The sequence below is a fragment of the Silurus aristotelis genome (assembly GCF_946808225.1).
Source record: "Silurus aristotelis genome assembly, chromosome: 1".
Classification (NCBI taxonomy): Eukaryota; Metazoa; Chordata; class Actinopteri; order Siluriformes; family Siluridae; genus Silurus; species Silurus aristotelis.
The window spans coordinates 6,090,078-6,113,772 of record NC_139574.1 but is presented as its reverse complement, the minus strand read 5'-3'; the positions used below and the strand labels follow the sequence as shown (position 1 = coordinate 6,113,772).

The following is a 23,695-nucleotide window of genomic DNA, read 5'->3' as shown; positions in this document are numbered from 1 at the left end:
AGATTTGGAGAAGTGAAGTCGGTGCACGTGACCCGTCTCATGATTTGTAGAATGCTAGCTATACCACTCCCTGGTGGTCTAGTGGTCAGGAGGCGGCGCTTTTACCACTGCGGCCTGGGTTCAATCCCCGGTCAGGGAACCAACCCCAGCCATTAGGGTTGCACAAACCAGTGCACTCTGGATAAATGGGGAGGGTTGTGTTAGGAAGTGCATCCAGCGTAAAAACATGTGCCAAATTAAACATCTGGATCATGAATACTGATCATCTGCTGTGGCGACCCCTAATGGGAGAAGCCGAAAGAAAGTTTAGCTATACCACCCACTGATAAAAACTACTATGACATCCAGTGGTAGGAATGCTTCCTGACAAACTCACAGTAATAAAAATCACTTCATGTCTGAGCATAACATAGAAAAAGAGAGTATTCATTTTCATTAAAGGTTCCAGGTGAACCACCATCTGGAGAACTCTGGAGGAGTATTGTTTTTGAAGAATGTTTGGAAGTAGTTTAACCCATACCCTCTTCAGGACATTGTACAGGAGCTCCATTTTCAGAGGCAAACGGTGGACATGTTTTTTTGGTACCCTAATCAACTTCCGTCCGCTCCCATCCGACACTCTTGATAAAATCCTCTCGGGTTGGATCAGATTTGTGTTTATTTATTCTGACAGGCACAGACGAGGTCTCTGGAGAGATGAAATAGTTTTCCGCGACTCCCCTTTCCCCTCTTTCCTTTTAGACAGTGGGATTAATGTGACAAAGCTCAGAAGCAGAACACAATATGTACCATGTGTCTGCATGCATGTGTGGATTATTGCTTAATAATGTTTCTGGCAAACTGCTGGGTGTGGTGAAACACAAAGCCATAATTATAGAGTAGGAGCTGGAGGCAAGGATACTATTCTGGTTCTAGAAAACACACACACAGACACACACGCACACACATGCGCACACATGCACACACCTCCAAAAAAGCTATAATTTTCTGTGAGCATTCAGCCAAGCACAGCCCACTTCCTTTCAACTCAGAAGTTTTACCTTTATGAATGAAGTAACACTTTCACTTTTTCACACACACACACACACACACACACACACACACACACACACACACACACACACACACACACACACACACACACACGCGCGCTATGTCTTGCTATGCTTGCTGTCTCACAAAAGTTCGTGAATTAAGATCTTCTTTAAAATAAATCTACAAATATTTTACCATAATGCACCGTCTATACACTGCTCCCTTAATTAATCAAATGTGAAACAAAGTACGGTCGCCCCATATTGTAAAAAACATGATGAAATCCCCCTAATGGCTGACCACCAAGTGGGAAAAAAAGAGCTGATGAAATGCCCTCTAGAGTGCCCCAATATGTTATAAACCTCGGCTAAGTGGCCTTCCAGGAGAGACTCTGTGATGTAGTGCACTATGTGCAAAGAATGATCAGGAAGTGCCGTAAATGGGCACACACTCATACCAGTGGAGAAGATCAAATGAAGTGCCCTTGAGGTTATTCAGGAAAGTAGGATAAAGTCTTTTCTAGATCCTTTTGTACTTTTATGTTTTTGCTCTTACCCCTCATTACGCCTGTTCACACCCCGGCGACCCCTGATGGTTTTTCTTTTTTCTTTTGGTTTGTCACATTGGGTAAATGTATAAAGATGCACTTACGCTGTTTTCCTTTTAGGATGAAACCATTGAATTAAGAATGCTAGAAGATAGAAATAAAGAAAATGCACTGTTGAGCATTGATCAATTGGTTATAATTTTTTTTTAAATAATTTTTGTGTTTTAAAGGAACACGCTCTCAAAACAGAGCCTCTAATCATATACATTAAAAATAAATAAAAAAAACAACGTTTTAACAAAAAGTCCTGTTCTGCTTTAACCAATAACAATCTATATAAATATTAATTCAATGAAATGTATTTCTATTTGTGAAGCATTTTTTACTTTGGACGTGGTCACAAAGCAGCTTTATAGAAATAAACAGATTAGGAAGATAAATGTTAAATTCAGAAATGAATCCCTAATGAGCGAGCCAGTGGTGGTGATGGTGAGGACAAACCCTAAGAGACTATTTACATTCCCAGACAATCTTATCCAAACGAAATGATGTGTTTTCCTCATTTATACAACTAAGTAGGCGCAGGCTAAAGGTCTTGTTTTAAGGACCCCAGCAGCGGGAGCTCGGCGGTGCTGGGATTTGAACATGCACCTTTTCGATCTTACCCACCGAGCTTCCACTTCCCTGATATGAGGAAGAAACTTTGGGAGGACTCTAAAAGGAAACGTCATGCTCATCTGGGTGACATCTGGATATTCATTCATTATATATATGTATATAATATATTCATTTATGCCCTTATCCAGAACACCTTACTAACTGAGCAGTTGAGGGTTAAAGGTGTAGGTATTAAATTCTTACATCCCTGTAGCACGAGATACTGTAGCTCCATTTGCCATGAATGCCGGCTCACCTGGAATATGAATGTACAGGTTTCTCTAAAATCCAAAGCAAAAACAATTACCATTTGGGATCAAACACTATTAGCAGGAATATTGTGGAAAAAATTAGCACATCCTCCCAAATTTACAAAGAACGCAGTGATATCTTGTGATTAAATAATCATTTCCCTTCTACACTGTAGTTTTGATAAACACACAGCGAGTGTGAAATGCGTCAGTGGCGAGATTTGAGTTTCTGACTCATCGCTTCTTTCATTCGGTTCACACATTTATTTTCTTACGTCACATGCAATCGGGATGTTTCCATTCGTTTTCCATGAGGAATTTCAGGACGTATTTGTTTATCGTCACTCGAAGCTTGCATTCGAAATAATTTTTTATTCAGTCACAGCTTTCACTCACTGGTTCACACGTTCTTTTTTCTTCTCATCGGTCGACAATTGGACTTTCATAAAGGTCAGGATAAGCAGCTACCATGACCAAATGGTGCCATTTTTTTTTTACCTATTTCTTACCTCTGGAGGACTTTGCACATGTATGCGTACTATGTTTACAATGCATACAGTTCACTTTATATACACGCCCAGTGCCTGTAAGAAGTTTGGAAACACCTAAACTTTTATGGTTTTTAAACACACACGCATGTTCCTTTTCTATGCCAGGAAATCGTTAATTTCATGGAACGAAGAATTACTTTGACCAAATAAATATATACATGTCCAGATGTTCCACTTTATTTTCATTGAAAAAAAAACTCTCCCTTAGCATGAACAACAGCTTTAGACAGTACAGTTCATTTCAGCTGAAATACTTTGCCATGCATCATGTTAAACTTGCTAAAGATGTTCTTCACTAGTTGAAGATTTCTTTCTTGTGATCCCAGAGCGGTTCAATAGGATTTAGGTGCGGTGACTGGGCAAGCCGTTGCTAGCTAACACTCCAGATAAATGTTTGCTCTCTAAATAAAAAAAGTAAAGTCATATTAATGAACCTTCTGGAAGGTTCTGTACAGTAATCCCTCATCACACCATGGTTCAGCTTTCGCGGTCTCATTGTACGCGGGTTTTTACAACTAATTTCGTTTTTTCCGGCTGTATCGCGAGATTTTGCTTGGCTCAGCTTTTGACTGGTTCAGTAATCGTCTTATGGACAAGGGCGAAAATACTGCAACACCTGATGAAGTGCCGCTTTCAGAAGAGCTGTAATGCTGTTCTTGGGTATGCAGTACATTCATTTCATCGTCATCACCTTCATCAACATTAGTACTGCACACTTAATTCATCATTTTCATCATCTTCATATCTTCACTGGTGAGTAACCATATAGAAATTTTTATATTAAAATGACATAGGTTTAAGAATATTGAAAGTGTTTAAGAGCAAAGTCAAGGTTTATAAGAGTGTCAGGATGGTTTATAAAGGCTTAAGATATACAGGTATTCTATATACTGTACTGTATACATATTAGGTTGCCACTTCCCGGATTTTCGCCTATCGCCGGGGCTACGTTCCAGATCAATCCGGGAAGTGAAAATCCGGGAAGTGTCAACCTAATATGTATACAGTACAGTATACAGAGGGATTACTGTATTATTTTTCCTTCTCCTTCTTACTTTTTTGCACTACTGTCATGTTATAAGTTTTGTAATTTAGGCCTGGTGTTTGTTGTTATGCCCTTTATTATTGATGTCAGAGGTTGCTGGGAGAATTCGCAAAGTAAGAATTTCACTAATGGTTTAAGAGTCCATGAGGACACCAACAAAGATGTACTGCTGCAAGCTGCTATCAGTTAAAATAAAATGTACACAATTGTGTAGAATTGGCTTTAACGGATATATATATATATATATATATATATATATATATATATATATATATATATATAATGTGTGTGTGTGTGTGTGCTTTGTTGCTAGACAACATGTAAAAGTAATGAACCTCATAACCTGCATAATCTTTGGACACAACTCTGTGGAAATCCCATTGCACATTTAGTCCCAGTTTGCTGTAGAATAAACTCCACTTTTCTGGGAAGATGTTCCACTAGATTTTGGAGCGTGTTTCTGAAGATTTGTGCTCATTCAGACGTAAGGGTGTAAATTCAGGTAGTGATGTAGGTGAGGTGAGGAGGTCTGTGGTGCAGTCAGCATTCACATTCATCTCAAAGGTGTTCAATAGGGTTGAGGTCAGAGCTCTATAGCAGGAGATCTTCCACTCCAACCCATGTGAAGCATCTCTTCATTAAGCTGGATTTGGATCCAAAGGCAATCTATACAATTGTGGGCCTCCGACTTTGTGGTAACATTTTGGGGAAGAACCACATATGGCTGGAAGGTGTCCCAATTCTTGTGTCAACATAATGCATGGCATTCACATTTATGGCCTTTGGGGGTTAAAGCAGCTTAGTGGTGCTCGGATTTGCACTCATGACCATAGAAGACCAAGGAGCCACCACTTTTCCACTTTTAATGTCATGCATGAAAGTGGAATATTCTTTAAAGCAAAGCAGTAATGATGATCAAGTTGATGTGTAAGAAACCAAATCTCAGGTTTCCCAGGGATCCGTTTGTGGTTGATTTTAAATGTGTAATGAAAAAAATAACCAAGAAAAAAACCCAGAAGCTAATATATGAAATAGATATATTGATTGATTTATTTAATCATTAAACCCACTGAAAAGTTGTGGATAGATTTAGAATGAAAGGCACAGTAAAATCAGACACTGCTGATAGAATACGCAATGAAAAATAATTACAGCACAAACAGACAGGGATGTTTCTTTTTCTTCTTCTTTAAAAAAAAAAAACTAAACAATTACAAATCGCTCACCACCTGCTGCTTAAGAAGTGCGAAACAGTCCAGGGTAGGACAGTGGAGGAACAACACTTATTGCTTTTCCACGTTAGAACGTTCGAGGTGATGTGGAAACCCTATAGAACCATGTGGAACCTGAATCCTACCCTAACCTAATGCCTGACATACTGTATGTAATCGAGGTCTATCCCGGTTCGCGCCGGTTTTGAATGCGAGTCCGAGGTTAAATTAGATTACAGCAGGGCTTGAGTCGGAGATTTGATCAGGGAGAGGAAGCGGGTTCTGCCAGGGTGTAGATCTTCAGATCTCCAGGAACGAAGCAACATTCTTATTGTATGAAATGTTCGGATGTTCGTGATTATCCAGATTCCAGCCCATTCCCAAAGCTTAAGGAAATTATGATTTGCATCAGTCTCACACACACACACACACACACACACACACACACACACACACACACACACACACACACACACTAATTCTAATTCACTGGTACACCAAGTGTAAAATCAAACCTAATGTGCTAATTTGTTAAAAAAAAAAAAAATAATAAAAAAAAAAAAAAATAAAAAAAAGAAAAGAAATGGCAGATTGATAGCTGAAGGTTAACTGATGTTAATTGTCAGAGGCGCGTGATTAAATTGCGATAAAATCAATTTCAGAGCTGAGGAATTCGAATTTGGATGGTTGGACTGAAACACTCCACCATTTCAGTGTGTCCGCTTTCAAAGTCGAGGTTTGAGTTGGACCTGGTGGTTATTTATTCAGATCAGAGAATGACCCTGGATACAGTTTCAGTCCTTTCTGCTTGATAAACACACACACTAAGAAAAAACTGTGTCTGTTTTGCCATGCCCCCAGGCCTCAGGCTTTGGGGTAATCAGTTCAGGATGCTGAAATGTACAGAGATCAGGAGCAACATATAGCCATAATCTTTGGTATATGCGAAAGCAAAAACAGCTGTGTTTTTTTGTGGGTTTGTTTTATTATTTCGTCCTGAACACCCCCCAAACCCTTCGCTTTGCTTGATTGCCAAACACCAGCTCACTGGAAGTCTAGAGGTTGCGTGAAGAGGCCTAGATGGGTTTCCTCCTGAGCTGCTACGTTCCGAACTCTTCAGCTGCCTTTTTGAACGTGTCCGCGTCTCTCCGAGCGACTCTTTGGAAGAAAAGTACGATAGCAGCCGCTGCTGCTTCTACCTTTAAAGAATCCTCAGATATGATCGAATGATGTGCCTGAACTTTCAGAGCTGACACTGGGACCGAAACATGAATCCATCAACGATCATGGATGTTTGATCTTGAGTAAAGCGCGGGGGAACGTGTTCTTTCTTTACCATCATATAGAGATCTTCATTTAGCTCCTCACGCTTTAAAGAGAAACACAATTTCGAAAAGTCAGCAGGGTGGAACATTAAGCCGGATCTCGGAGCTTGCGGAAATTTTCCTCCGCTGCTCCGAAACAGCTCCTCCGCCGACCCGAAGAGCGAAAGAAGCTGTTAGAGTGTCAGTGCCCGCTCCCCGAGAGTCCTCTCGGTCATTACCTTGCCGTGCCGCTCAGCTCGGTGAGATACTGCCGGAGCTCTTTCGCGGCGGCAAAGCGACCGTACCGCATCTTGGGCTTGACACACTCCTCCAGCAGGGCGTCGAGATGGCCGTCTTTGTCCACACTGGGCGGCGGATCGTGCAGCAAGCCTCCGGTGCTTCCCCTCCAGGTGGCATAACGAGACAGCAGGTTCTGACAGATGGCGTAGTAGTTGTGGTCAACGGTGACCCGTGAGCACAGAGCGTCTTTGGAGAATGAAAGGCAAGCCTCTTTATCGCACTCCTCGAAGCGGCTCTCGTACCACGTGTCATAGTTCTCCGGCTTATCTGTGAAGAGGGAGAAGAAACAGGAGTCAGTAATCAACGAAATTAATTGTAAAGACGTTTCATTGCTCTTGTACCTCTATGACATTAAACCCATGGAAGGACCCCCATGCTAGCTGTTGTAATGATGCTAGTAATATGCATATTTAGGGTTCACCTTACATTGCATCAGCAGTTCTCAATGTGTGGGGCACACCCCTCTACTGGTTATTAAAGACATGGCAGGTGGGGCGCAATCAACGGGCAGGATTTATATTGTTTTTTTTCTTCTGTGTTTATTATTCTTCGTTTATGATTTGTACAGTTCACAGATTTAAAGCAACCACAAACAAACAATTAGGTCATTAATGCAAGTAAATTAAATTAACATCAGCTAGAGTGCAGAACAAAACTACACTTCTATTTTCTCGGTTTTTTAATGCTATCTTCGATTCAGAACTTGATATTCAAAAGAAATTTTTAAACAATGAAGTATTTCATTGCCGTTTCTGGGGATGATAGAGGACAGGTGAGGCTTGAAAATCCACCCCTCTAAAGTGGGGATGGGGGGGGGTGATTGAGAACCACTGCATTATATTAAACAGCTCTAGAAGTGTGATTATAAATCATTAAAACATTACAAACACCAGAGAGGGAGAAATATCATGAGCACCGAAGTGTGTGATTATGCAGAATGTCCTTTTTATAGTCTGCTACAGTCAGTCGAAGTTGCGGAACCAGAAACTTATAAATTAGCTTAAAATCTGAGATCGTTATCGATTCAACACCAGCTCAATAACAGAGCCTTTAAAAATTCAATGATTTATTTTGATGCCGCTTAATGAAGATTTCATGAAAATAACCATCTACAAATGTTTTTCAATCTGGTACATTTCTATATGGCTCGGGATCCTCGCGGGGTCTGCATTTTCTCCTTGAAAGTCTGAAATCTTCATGAAGTGGGACACAACTGGAGCTGGTACATCTCTAGATCTCTTGAGATCCTTGCTGGGTCAGCGTCGTGTCTTTGAAGATCTGAAACCTTCATGAGGTGGGATCCAACTGAAACATCTTCAGATGCCTCAGGATCCTCAAGGGGTCGTAATCTTCTCTTTGAAGGACCGTAATCTTTCATGAGGTGGGATCATACTGGAGCTGGAACAATTCAACGCTTGCCCCTGGACATTACCTTGGATCGATTCCAAATGTGAGTTTAAACAGCCTGAGCCATGAGCGCAAAGAAATCACATTTTTTCATAAAAGAAAAACTTGTGGTTCCAGGTAAATCGATAAGATTGATGAGCCTAAAAGCCTGTAATGCACTGAAGATCCTCTCTCTCTCTCTCTTTCTTTCTTTATCAATCAATCTCTCCATCTTGCCAGAAAGCCGAGACCATGATAGTGTAGACGGTGTGCTGCCAATTCCTCCACAGCCGGACTTTCTGTATCTCACATGCCAGGCCCACAAATCTGCTTCATTAGCCTCAGACCTACTGCTGTGCCTGTCTGTGTGTATGTGTGTGTGTGTGTGTACGTCCTCAAGTTTAATAATCAGGACTGAAACTAAAATCTGCAATTTTCTCAAACCAAACAACACCAGCGGTACTTAAATCGTCCTCCAAGTAAATTTTGCAACCCAAATTTGCTGATTTCCAATTTAAACAAGAGCCAGTGTCGGACACAATCACAGCCAATATTCCAGGCACATTCTAAACACAAACACACACACACACACACACACACACACACTCTCCAGGCCCTGTTTTATCAGGTTTTTGTGCTTCTAATCGTTCTAAAGTGACGGACTGAAGGGGAGGCGTCGTTTTCATATTTTTCCAGGGCTAAATGTAGTCACGGCTTGAACGAGTTACACAAATATGCTGTTTTGAAAGACCATGAACACTGGCGGCAATCTCGTATAGGTGCAGCAAAAGAATACTGAGCTCCGAGTCATATCACCATTTATGGCATTTGCATTTATCCAGAGCAAGATTTCATCTCATTTATCATACAACTGAGCTGCTATGGGGTTAAGGGCCTTTCTCAGGGGCCCAGGAATGAAACCTTGGCTGGGATTTGTACTAACAAACTTACAAATCCAAAGCTCAATTGCCTGAACCACTTCATCTGTCCCAGACAGATAGGACCAAAGTGGAGATGTTTGGTGCACAATGCACAGCACCTGTCTGTTAGAATTGCTCAGGACCACAGTATGCATGAACACTGAACCAAACAGCTGAACAATGATGGAACTTTAATGAAAGGACATTCGGTGTTGAAGATGAAGATGGGTCCCCTTTTGAGTGTGAATCCTCTTATGGTTTCTCTCATACCATCTCAGGGAGTTTTTTATCTTTTCCACAGCTGCCACGTGCTCACTCATCAGGGACACAACTTATAAGCATTAAACGTATATATTTCAGCTTACCTCTCCTTGAACTGCCACCTTAACGTGGTGGAGGGGTTTGAGTACCCGAATGACCCTAGGAGCTATGTTGTCCGGGGCTATATGCCCCTGGTAGGGTCTCCCAAGGCAAACAGGTCCTGGGCGACGGGTCAGACTAAGAGCGGTTCAAAACCCCTTACGAGAGATACTACATCAGGGACCGTGACGTTGCCCGGTATGGCGCAGCCGGGGCCCCACCCTGGAGCCAGGCCCGGGGTTGGGGCTCATATGCGAGCGCCTGGTGGCCGGGCCTTCCCCCACAGGGTCCGGCCGGGCTCAGCCCGAAGGAGCGACGTGGGGCCGCCTTCCAGTGGGCTCACCACCTGCAGGAGGGACCGTAAGGGGCCGGTGCTAGGAGGATCGGGCAGCAGTCGAAGGCGGAGGCCTCGACAACCCGATCCCTGGACACGGAAGCTAGCTCTAGGGACGTGGAATGTCACCTCGCTGGCGGGGAAGGAGCCTGAGATTGTGCGTGAGGTTGAGAGGTTCCGACTAGAGATAGTCGGGATCACCTCTACGCACGGCCTGGGCTCTGGAACCACACTCCTCGAGAGAGGATGGACTCTTTACAACTCTGGAGCTGCACATGGGGAAAGGCGTCGGGCTGGTGTGGGTTTGCTTATAGCCCCCCAGCTCAGCCGCCATGTGTTGGAGTTTACCCCGGTGAAGGAGAGGGTCGTTTCCCTGCGACTACGGGTCGGGGATAGGTCTCTCACTGTCGTGTGTGCCTACGGGCCAAACGGCAGTATAGAGTACCCGGCCTTCTTGGGGTCTCTGGGAGGGGTGCTGGACAGTGCTCCGACTGGGGACTCCGTCGTTCTACTGGGAGACTTCAATGCACACGTGGGCAGCGACAGTGACACCTGGAGGGGCGTGATTGGGAGGAACGGCCCCCCTGATCTGAACCCGAGCGGTGTTCAGTTATTGGACTTCTGTGCTAGTTACAGTTTGTCCATAACGAACACCATGTTCAAGCATAAGGGTGTCCATCAGTACACGTGGCACCAGGACACCCTAGGCCGTAGGTCGATGATCGACTTTGTGGTCGTTTCATCTGACCTGCGGCCGTATGTCTTGGACACTCGGGTAAAGAGAGGGGCGGAGCTGTCAACTGATCACCACCTGGTGGTGAGTTGGATCCGATGGCGGGGGAGGAAGCTGGACAGACTCGGCAGACCCAAGCGTACTGTGAGGGTCTGCTGGGAACGTTTGGCCGAGCCTCCTGTCAGAGAGATCTTCAACTCCCACCTCCGGCGGAGCTTTGACCAGATCCCGAGGGAGGCCGGAGATATAAAGGGCTGCCCTTTGTCACCGGTTCTGTTCATAATTTTTATGGACAGAATTTCTAGGCGCAGCCAGGGGTCGGAGGGTGTCCGGTTTGGTGACGACACGATTTCGTCTTTGCTCTTTGCAGATGATGTTGTCGTGTTGGCTTCATCAGACCAGGGCCTTCAGCATGCACTGGGACGGTTTGCAGCCGAGTGTGAAGCGGCTGGGATGAGAATCAGCACCTCCAAATCCGAGGCCATGGTCCTCAGTCGGAAAAGGGTGGCTTGCCCACTTTAGGTTGGTGGGGAGTTCCTGCCGCAAGTGGAGGAGTTTAAGTATCTTGGGGTTTTGTTCACGAGTGAGGGAAGGGTGGAACGGGAGATTGACAGACAGATCGGTGCAGCTTCTGCAGTAATGCGGTCAATGTACCGGTCTGTCGTGGTGAAGAAGGAGCTGAGCCGCAAGGCGAAACTCTCGATTTACCGGTCAATCTACGTTCCTACTCTCACCTATGGTCATGAGCTCTGGGTCATGACCGAAAGGACAAGATCCCGGATACAGGCGGCCGAAATGTGCTTTTTCCGCAGGGTGGCTGGGCGATCCCTTAGAGATAGGTGAGAAGCTCAGTCACTCGGGAGGAGCTCAGAGTAGATCCGCTGCTCCTCCACATCGAGAGGGGTCAGCTGAGGTGGCTCGGGCATCTGTTCCGGATGCCTCCTGGACGCCTTCCTGGGAAGGTGTTCCGGGCATGTCCCACTGGGAGGAGACCCCGGGGAAGACCTAGGACACGCTGGAGAGACTATGTCTCCCGGCTGGCCTGGGAACGCCTTGGTGTCCCCCCGGAAGAGCTGGAAGAAGTGTCAAGAGAGAGGGAAGTCTGGGCATCTTTGCTTAGACTGCTGCCCCCGCGACCCGGCATCGGATAAGCGGGAGAAGATGGATGGATGGATGGCATTTCAGCTTAAGTGATTCTTTACATCAGTAAAGCTGATGTCCACAGTTAAATAAAACGGGAGTGAATTGAATTGTAGTTATTTATAATGATGTGGAACCTGTGAGACAATTAGTTCCTGTTACAGCAACGTTAAACAGTCGTTTCCACAGAAGTCTCGCTTGGTTCTTTCCCTTGAAGAAAAGGTAAAAGGTGAACCTGTATTGCGTGTCAGAGCTGCTGTTATTGATCTGATATGGTAGAAGAATAGGAGAGTGTTTTGTTTAGAAAAGAGGGTTCGCTGATGTCATCATCATGAAACACAGCACAAGTCTTTATAATGAGGATAAACACTGCGTGGGTAGTTAATAAAGCGATAGCTGCAGTACAGGTGATGGGGTTGGAGGTGCTGAAGTGCTGCTCTCTCTGGGAGAGAGGGAAAGATGATGATGATGATGATGACGAGGAAGAGGAGTTGTGGAAAGAGGACATGTCCTTGTGAGTGAACTCTCTCCACATCCTGTGAGCTGGAAATACAGAGCTGCTTCTGTTAGACTGCTGGCAGTGGGACAAGCCTGCACTCAGGACACCGACACCGAGTCTACACGTTTCTCTCTCACACACACACACACACACACACACACACACACACACACACACACACACACACACACACACACACACACACACACACACACACACAGACACAGACACTCAGATGACTGACATTCTCACTCTCTCAATCTCACAAACACACAATTTCGCTCTGGTCACAGAACTGCACATGCACATGTTCACTCGCTCTCACACACTTTCTCACTCACACACAGTTGACATGCTTAAATCATAGACATACACACACTCACAATTTTCACTCTTCTCACACAACTGCACATGTACCCTCACATAAAACATACACACACACACACACACACACACACACACACACACACACACACACACACACACACACACACACACACACTATCTCTCTTACACACACACAGCTAACATGCTTCATACACACACACACACGCACACGCTCACACAAACACGCACGCACACCCTAACAGATGACCGGCTTGCTAACTTTCTCACTTTTACAGACACAAAATTTCGCTCTCGTCACACAACTGCACGTGCGCTCAGATAAGAACATACACACGCGCACACACTCAAACACACACATACACTCTCTCTCTCGTACACACAGCTAACATGCTTCATTAATGCACAGAAATACACACACACCCTAGCACTCTGACTACTGTACAAAGTATATCTCCATCTGTCACTCTGAACCATGCAGAGATCTCTCTCTCTCTCTCTCTCTTTTTCTCTCTCTCTCTCTCCACCTCCCTCCCTCCCTCCCTCCCTCCCTCAGATTCACACACAGAACCTCTCATTGAGTGCAGCATTGCCTAATGTCTCTTCTGCTTTTGAAAAAAACGACTTATTGGGGTGTAAATTTTAGATTTAGAGGCATGAAGCTGTAACAGTGAGCGGTTTCCGGAATAAAATTAGAAAAACTAGCTCTGCAACACGCACACACACAAACGCGCGCACGCACGCACGCGCTCACTCACGCACACAAGAAATCCTGCGCTCACCACTCACACCTACACTACACATCTTTAGCACAGATCCACAGCTCGGGCCGTATCAAAGCCTCGGCTGCTGAATTACACGTCTGGAATGGAGCACAGGCCTCCGGGGGAACACGCATATCTGGTGTGGAAAAATAGGTGGCAAATGTTTAGGAAGCGGAACTCAGCATGAAACTTGGCACCCACGCTGAAGAGAGAAAAAGAGAGAGAGATATATATAGAGAGAGAGAAAAGAAGCAACCGGGTAAAAAAAAAATCTCATCTCTTGTCTGATTTCTTCATCTGGAGAAAAATCACCTTCCTGCTTCAGGGACCAACCTGTGGATATTTAAATCGGACACGAAGGAATCAGACGAGCTTCAGGTCAAAAAACATTTCAGATATCAGAGATGTCAGCATTGGACAACAGCAGACTTCCTCGACCACCTGTCTGCCCATCGGCCCATCCATCCATCCATCTATCCACCCATCCTTCCATTTTTAGAATATTTTATTTATCCCACAGGAAGATGATTATTCCTTTGCATATCCCTGTGATGTTTGGGAGTTACAGAGCCCCTGGAACACAGAGGGTTAAGGGCCTCTCTCAAGGGCCCCAAGAGCAGCAGCTTGGTAATATTATAAACCCCTGACCTTCTGATCAGTAAACCAGTACATTTACAACAAAGCCACCCCCTCCCCATTTACAACATTTGAACCCTGAATTAAAAGTGAGCTTATCCTCATCTGGGTGGCAAATGTCCAATCACTACAGTTTTATCATAGTTGAGGTGGTAATGGTGTTAATAGTGAAAGGTGGGAGATGTTCTGTAGAGATGTACTGCACTGAATATTATATAAAAGGAATGTTTTTCCTGTTAAACACTTCTTTAAGAGTTAACCAAGCAGTAAACATGGTGAAGGCTATAGCTGCTTAAATCTCCTCACCAACCTCTTTCTTTTCTCGAGCTGGAAATTGTTATTAGAACAAAAAAAAGGCGTAAAATCTGAGCTTGTCTCGTTCCTGAGAATTGTGACCAAACTTCATACCCATTCTTGGGATTTGGCAGATGCCCTTATCCTGAGCGACGTACAATTATATAATTTATATACCTGAGAAGGTCTTTAAGGGCCCAGCTGTGATTTGAACTCATGACCATCCTAAACAGAGGTTAAACATCTTACCGTTTAAAGTCCAGCTTTACCTTACACTGTTACAAATCTCTGACCCTGGAGGCTACTTCCATGAATCGTACGCTACACATGCCCATACAGACAGTCTAAAGTAGAGTAAAGAGATTTCGATCCTCTACTATAGAAACTGTAATATTTAATAACGAGTGCATTATTAATATAAAAACCCTGTGCCTTGCTGCTGCGATCCCGACCAATCAGAATCAAGAACGAAAAATAAAGGATAACGCCTCCGGCTTGTTTACATCCGTGAGAGTAAGACGTTAGCGGGTATCGGCCCTCGGCTCGGGCGGATATTTGGTATCGAATAGATTGCCGTGTGCTGTGCTGGTGCGCTCCTGAGAAAAACTAAATCAGACCAGAGTGATTGATCGCGCCTCTAAAACACAGCCTCGGGCTGCAGCTCGGCTCGTTTGAAGAGACGAGTCGAGGAGCAAATCGGACCGAAAAGAGGGGAGGAAAAAGAAAACGCGCTCTCACTCTGTTTGATGAGCCTCTTGTCGGCCACCAGCACATTCTCGGCGTCCACTACGATGACCTTGCCGTCTCGGGGGCCCACGGCGAAGTTGTCGAAGCTGACGTCGAGAAGGTAGAGGGCGAAGTCGAAGTCGTTGTTGGTGAGCTGCTCGGCGATTTCCAGCAGCTGCTTGGCCAGGTCCACGCGCTTCTCCCACGGCGCTTCGTAAAAGCTCCACAGCTCCTCACCCACGTAGTTCACGGCTACCACGCGGCCGCACGCACCCAGGTACTTGGCAAACGGCCAGCCTTCATCTGACGGGAAACTCTGGAACAAGAACAGACCACAAAAACAAAGTGCTACAGTTACAAACAATGTTCACATTCCAACAAGTCTAGTCCACTGTGTTACTAATAGGCCCCTGAAATACTCATAACACACTATATAAGGAAAAGTTTGATGATCCATTGTCTTTTTTGAACATCCCATTCCACATTCGGTCCGCATTTCCTCTTATAATAACCTCCAATCTCCTGGGAAGATAATCTACTAGATTTTGTGGAGATTTGTGATCATTCAGCAACAAGCATGTAAAGTCAGATAGTGATGTAGATGAGGTGAGGAGGCCTGTAGTGCAGTCAGCGTTTACATTCCTCCTAAATGTGTTCAATAGGATCCAGAGCTCTATAGCAGGAGATCTTCCACTCCAGTTCATGTAAAGCAGATCTTCATAAAACTATCAGGGGCACTGTTCTGCTTGAACAGGTTTGGGTAATAAAATCATGCTACTGCATCATTTGTGTGCCTTCAACTTTGGAGCAACAGTTTGGAGAAGAACCACATACGGCTTTTAAGATCCATATTTTCTTAATACACTGCAGTGTATTTCTATAGTAAACAAGAAGCAAGCTAATGTTTAGTACTTTTGACCTTTTCGACGACACATTCTAATTTTTATCTGTTTATAGTTCAATTTAATTTCGCTGAATATCCCACGATACAAGATCCTGTTCTCAGGCGTTTTCTCTTTCACATAAAGATCATAATATAAAAAAAAACAAACAAAAAACTCCACACAACACGGCATGTCAGGTTACATGGAAACTTCAAACAGCACTCATTTCTGAAAACACTGCTGACTGTTAGAAAATACACAATTACATGCTGTATTTCGTTCAACAGGTTTAAATGAATCTGTTTATTATTAGTCCTAAATTTACAGGTCCTTGTATAATAGTTACTATGGAAATGTTATCGTTTCTCAACAGAAAGGATTAACATAATTTGAGTCTGTGTTAACATCAGAGCTACAGTTGTAGAAAAAAGAAGGCTTGAACGAAGCTGTGGAATAAAGATGAAATAAAGGGGCACTGGTTAACGTCTGAGTAAAAAACGCTGAAGATGTAGCTGAACATATGGCCAGCCGAAGGGAAACACACGGAGGTTAATTGCTGTACTCAAGGGCACAATTCTTGGATGTGAACACGATCGTAAAGAACATCTTGAACCGTTTAAATGTGTGTGGTCGCACCTGCTACAGATGCCCCATGCCTCAGCCCCGGAGCGGTCACTCCCCCTGTCCAGCTCTTTCAGCAAATAAACCTCGGGCCTGATGCGGACTCGTTCACAAATTATACAGAAATATCCATCTTATTTATCGTCCTTATTCATCGACAAATTTATTTTAATTCGGTTATTGATTTATGCATTTAATTTAAAGTATTTAATTCATTAATTAAAATAGAAAAACAATTATTTTTACTCGTTATTCTAATTAGCGAACTTAATTTCAATGTACATATATGAATTCATTTATATACTTATTTATTTTGAACTATTAAAATGAATTAATCTTAATATATTAAATTCATTGATTTATTCGTTTAAAATTATGTTATTTGTATTAATTCATTTCTATTTTAATCTATACCATTTATTTTAACCTATTTCATTAAATCAATATTTTAATGTAATTATTTATTTTACTTTTTAGGTATTGGAATTATTCAAATGTATTTGAATATATTCATTTTAAACCTACGTAATTAACATTTATTTACATTTATATGCATTTAGTTACTTACTTTTTTTTCTAATTTATTTATCTATTTAACAAAAATATCTGCATGATGTAACAAAACAATCACTTGAGCTGTAAAAAGAAATCCTCAAATCCTCAGAATATTTATCTTTGTTAAATTTGTAAATAAAGTTTGAAGAAGATAGGAACTTGAAAAATTTACCTTAACACATTTAAATTTTTTGTAATATTTGTAATGATTTTGTGCGATTCGTCTCATTTACCTGTGGACCAGTTCTTTTCTTTTGCTACCTATTTAAGGTTTTATTTCTTGTCGAATGTGTCATCTATTTGTGAATGATGCAGCAAAAATCTGCATAGTCCTGTTCACACGCCACATGCTTCATTTAAACACAAACACATGTAGGGTGACAGGTAGCGCAAACTGATCGTCTCCATGACACGTTATTTGGGTCTTGCTGCTTTCAGACAAACTTTCTAGGACTTGCATTAGAAAAGAGGGATAATAAAATGTTTGAAACAAGAAAAAAAACAATGATATGACGTTCTGATCGATTAAAGGCACTTCCTGCTTTTGAACTCCGACTGTAATGTTGTACTCTTCAGTTCTGCCGCTTTTTCCTGCATCAATGAGCAGCTTAGCGTCCCGTTTATTTCAAAAGCTTTGTAGGGTTGCCAGATTTAGACTGATGAGAACGTTTTATATTTATTAAAATTAAAAGAGCGGACAGAAAGCAAAGAGTAAATAGATACATTTATTAATCAGTCTACTAATGGGCCATGTACACATTTTCTTTCACTTATCAGACAAAGAATCTGAATTGTTGATGTTTAACTGAAGCTTATCTTTCTAAAATAAAAATAAAAATAAAAAAAACCTAATAGAAAATTGTTTAATAATAATAATAATTTATATATATATATATATATATATATATATATATATATATATATATATATATATATATATATATATATATATATATATATGTTTTTTCTCCGTTCAAACTAAGCTACAAAAACAGGGTTTTTCAAATGTATTATTTTGAAATAGTTTTATTTTCAGTTATTTGTTTGTTTTTGTGTTACTTTGTTTTGTAATCAATTTGGGAAAGGGTTTACAATAAGCTTCCTAAAATATGTAAAAAAAAACATCAACCATTTCACCTTGACCCTGTTTAAATCGGTTTCAAAATATGCTGAATACGAAGACAATTCCATATAAATCTTACTAAATTTACTTGGATAAACACCTGCACAAGCTTCAACCAGGGTAAGTATCAAATGTAGGGGAAAAAAACAACATGTCAACAGAAATATGAAGAGGAATAACACTTGGGGATGTGCAGTAAATGGAAAATAATCCACAACAGTGATTAGCTATAATCTACAATCTTCAATTTGTTTTTTAACACCAATAATCAATCACACCCTCTCTCTTAAACAATTATATTCTCACTCAATTCTTTAAAAAATCTTTTTAAAATGTTGGACGAGGCTTTGAAATTGTTGCTGCAATTAACCCAAGATCTTTGAGTCAAATGGGTCAGGTGACAAAAAATATACATCAAACTGACTTTTACAGCTATATGTGGTTCTTCACCAAGAAAACACGAAGCTGAAGGCACAGGATTGTATAGCATGACAATTTCCCTTCACTTCACCTATTAGACACAAACCACAAAACAATGCAAACCCTGAGTTTCATGAAGATATGCTTTACATGGGTACATCTGTAATTGGCTTAAGATTGATCTTGTAAAACAAACAAACAATCAAATATATCAATAAATGAATGATTGAAGATGTACGTTAACACAGACACTGCAGCCGAACCGAACAACAGCGTAAAGATTCCGAACAATCCGGATATAAATAACGTGTGTTGCATGTACAACTGATCATTACAGCAGGAATAAATAAGTAAATAAACAAAAACACCAGTAGCTGGTTGCTGATCAGCTGTAGATGTTTTAATGAGTTTTTCTTTTTTTATCAATATCCCATTACAAGGCCGGCAATGCCGAGCACCTACTCTTGCAGTGAAAATATAAAGAAATCATTAAAACCAGCTATTTTATTGAAGCAAAATATGTCAAATGGTCAAAAACTAGTCAGAAAATTGTTGATTTGAAAAATAAAAACTGAAACTCACATGAAAAAATGTGTGTGTGTGTGTGTGTGTGTGTGTGTGTGTGTGTGTGTGTGTGTGTGTGTGGACTACTACTACACTACTAAAATTAAATAGTGTAAAAAAGCTTCACAGTAACAGGAAAAGGGTGAGGAATAATTAACAACAACAACAACAACAAAAAGACACTGAATAAAAAAAAAAGGGAATTATTCAGAATACATAAAAAAAAAAAAAAAAAAAAATATATATATATATATATATATATATATATATATATATATACATACAAGTTGTTGTTTGTATCACGATGCACGGTTTTAACATATTTAACATGTTTGCATTTCTTGACTTTTATTATCTAAAGAGTGAACAATAATTTGTGAGCGATATTTAACACGCAGATCGAGTTCTCCTCGTTAAACTGTTTGATGACTTGCTGTCTGTCTGGGCCAAAGTAATAAAAACGAACTATTTGTACCGTATTGAATTGCATTGCATCGTTTTTTTTTCCATTGCATCATTTCACATCGTTTTGCAGTGTGCTGAATGAAAATCTAAATTGGATCGCACTGCATCCTAATAGGAATCATATCGCATATCCCTAATATTATATATATATATATATATATATATATATATATATATATATATATATATATATATTTTTTTTTATTATTTACAGCAAATTTATCAGGCAAAAAAGTCAAAAGATGATCAAAAATAAAGTTAAAAAGTGTAGAGTTTTTCAAGACTTTTTGTTGAAAAATAGCCATCAATAAAAAAAACCCAGCATTTTTTATGAACTTAAGTTATTAACATCATTATAAAGATACAGATGGCAAAGAAGTCAGAAAGCAATGGAAATTTGTTGAGCAAACTCGATATATAGATATATAATCATTGCTCTCTGATTTTTCCAGACACTCTGTTTATATAACTGTACTGGCAGGGATGTTTTTGTTCGGTATGTGTGTGAAAAAGTCGCCCTGATAACACACTCAATATTTTGAAAGTGAAGACGCGACTAGATCACGGCTTTATCCGTTTGGCAGAACGGACGAGTGAAGCTAAGGACGTCAGAAAAAGATGTTTATTTTTATACCGGATTACAAAACTAGTGTAAGGGAAACATGTTCAATTAATTTTCAGATTGTGTTCAGTTCAATTCAACCTGATTTCTAGAACGCCTTTAACATAACATTATCCCAAAGCAGCTTTACAGGAATAAGCAGATTATAAATAAACATTTTAAATTCATAAATGAGTCCCTGTTAGTTTATTGCTAATGAGTGAGCCAGAGATGATGGTGGTGAAGAAAAAAAACTCCCTGAGATGATATGATGAAGAAACCTTGGGAGGAAACAGATTTAAAAGGGAACCTCATCCTCAACACCGAATGCCCATTTATTACAGTTCCATCAGTTTTGAGGTGCACTGTTCAGTGATAGTCCTTAAGCACAGAAATGTTCATGCAACCTGTGGTCTTAAGCCACTGGAGCAGATTGTTGCTATTAATTACAGTCCAAATCCATCCTCAAAGTTCTTGAGGTTCTTAGTAACTTAATGGATCGTTAGGCTGTTCAGGTGTCCATTTTTTCTATTTCCTAAAGCTCAACAACCTTTTGATATATCACATCGGTCTTACCCATCATGATGAATGACTAAGTTATATGTTACCTTATAATTATATCCCTGCAAAACGTTATGGTTGAACATTTACTTCACCCAGGTGTACTTAAACAAAATACAAAATATCTTCAAATATACACGACTTTATAATTCACATACATAATATGAATTTATAAGGGTGCCAATAATTGTGGCACACAAATATTTTACAATGATTCAGATCCGACCCCAACATTTTTTTGTTGTGTTTTTTTTTTTAAAACAATCAAAATGTTAAACAATGAAAACAATTTACCAAAGGTGCCAATATTAATGGAGGGCACAATGTTTCATTTATTAAACTAACATTACTAATAATACGAGAAATGACCATCGAGTCAGTTAGCTATGTTTTTTGTAATCTATTTGATGAATTATCATGCAATAAACCAGTGCTGTGTAGGAAAGCTTATTAATATGATTCTGTAGTATAATATGACTAACAGGCAGGTATTAAATATACATAACCTCATTTCCATGAGCCTGGCTAAGGACAGAGCAAAAAAAAAAAAAGGTTCTCAGAATGTCTCTGCAGGTGAACAAAATAAGGTTTTCTGAGCACATGATTTATTATTACTACAAACTGGGTTTCAAAATGTGTCATGCATTCACACCTCACACACAAACAGCATTTACAGAGAGCTTGTCAAAATGTTTTCACACACACACACACACACACACACACACACACACACACACACACACACACACACACCCACACCCACACCCACACACACACACACACACACACACATACAGAGGTGCAGGCACAGACAGACACGCACAGACAGGCATGTGCATACAGGTACACACACACGTAGACATACAGGTACACACACACACACACACACACACACACACACACACACAGGTAGACATACAGGTACACACGCAAGTAGACACAGGTAGACACGCATGTACACACACAGGTAGACATGGAAGTAGACATACAGGCACATACACACAAGTACACAGGTAAACACGCAAGTAGACACACAAGTACACACAGGTAAACACGCAAGTAGACACACAAGTACACACAGGTAAACACGCAAGTACACAAACAGGTAGACACGCAGGAAGACACACAGTACACAAACATAGACACGCAGGAAGACACACAAGTACACAAACATAGACACGCAGGAAGACACACAAGTACACAAACATAGACACGCAAGTAGACACACAAGTACACAAACAGGTAGACACGCAGGAAGACACACAGTACACAAACAGACACGCAGGAAGACACACAAGTACACAAACATAGACACGCAGGAAGACACACAAGTACACAAACAGACACGCAGGAAGACACAGAAGTACACAAACATAGACACGCAGGAAGACACACAAGTACACAAACATAGACACGCAGGAAGACACACAAGTACACAAACAGGTAGACATGCAAGTAGACATTCAAATACACAAACAGGTAGACACGCAGGAAGACACAAGTACACAAACAGGTAGAGACGCAGGTAGAAACGCAGGTACACAAAAGTACACACAGCTAGACACGCAGCTAGGATGTCTACTGATGAGTAAAGGATTGCATAGGAGATACACTACATGGATAAAAGTATTGGGACACCTGAATTTCCCACCCGTATGTGGTTCTTCCTCAAACTCTTACCACAAAGTTGGAGGTGCATAATTGTATAGGACGTCTTTGGATGTGGAAGACTTTCATTTTCCCTTCACTTAGAACACTAGTAGACCCAAACCTGTTCCAGCATGACAATGGCAGCTTCATGAAGATGTGCTTTACATGGGTTGCAGTGAAAGATCTCCTGCCACACAGCTCTGAGCCTCAACCCTGCTGAATGTGCAGATGTATGTGAACACTGACTGCAGCCCAGGCCTCCTCACCTCACCTACATCAGTACCTGACTTTTCTAATGTGTCTGAATAATCCAAAATCTCCACAAGCACACTCCAAAATCTGGTGGAACATTTTCCCAGAAGAGCGGAGGTTCTTATAACAGCAAATATGGACTGAATGTGGAACGAGATATTCTAAAAGCACAAATCATTGTTCATTTGATGTATTTTGGCAGCTATGTGAACCTAAGAAGATTCTTGAATGTTTGAGTTTTTATAAAAAAGTAGGGTAAATATTAAAAGAAGTAGTATTATACAGTACCATATTACTTATGATCCACCTCACTGTTGAGATTTCCTTCCTCATTTTTTATTGCACATCAGAAATGACCATTTTCTCTTTCTATTGCCCTCTGTGTCATTCACATATCTTTTCCTATTCCAATTTGCCATTTTGAACCCCCCCTCAACCATGCACATATTACTCATTACTATTTCTTTGCTACATAAACAGCATGATTTTAAGTTTTCTGTGCATCATTTCCTGCCCCAGTGTTTGATTTAGGCTTTTCTAATTTCCAATTTCTTTTCAGACTGAAAGGCTCAGAGGATAGGATGGGATGGGATGGGATGGGGGGTGTTGAAATGAAAATCAACGTGCATTATGAAGATAAAGGAAAAGAAAAACCGAATTCGGCAATAATTAACGTTAGTAAAGCCGACTTGTAGGGTTAAAGCGTGTCATACATGCACCTCATTTTGTTTCTGATATAAGACTCTCTCATATAAACGGAGGGAAGGCCTTCTCATCGTGGAGCTCTAAATCCCTCACGTTTTCCTCCTCACTGAAATCTTTTAGAAAGACTGTGTGTCAAATGCATTTTTTATAGCATTGCATTTACGGCATTTAGCAAAGCCCCTTATCCCAAGCGACTAACAGTTATCTCAGTTATTCAGCTGAGCAATAAAGGGTTAAGGGCCTTGCTCAAAAGTCT

At 41.2% G+C, this 23,695-nt stretch overlaps 1 protein-coding gene across 1 annotated transcript in view; it reads right to left on the bottom strand.

The window, feature by feature from the left end:
- Positions 1 to 5,113: 5,113 nt before the first annotated feature.
- The window catches only part of dipk2ab (divergent protein kinase domain 2Ab), a 53,988-nt gene continuing 35,406 nt past the window's right edge, over positions 5,114 to 23,695 (bottom strand). The window contains exons 3-4 of the mRNA XM_083547529.1: positions 15,051 to 15,354; positions 5,114 to 7,168 (exon numbers count right to left, since the gene is read on the bottom strand). Of these exons, the coding sequence (XP_083403655.1) occupies positions 6,837 to 7,168; positions 15,051 to 15,354 (636 nt within the window). The 3' untranslated portion in view covers positions 5,114 to 6,836. The remainder of the gene's footprint in view (positions 7,169 to 15,050; positions 15,355 to 23,695) is intronic.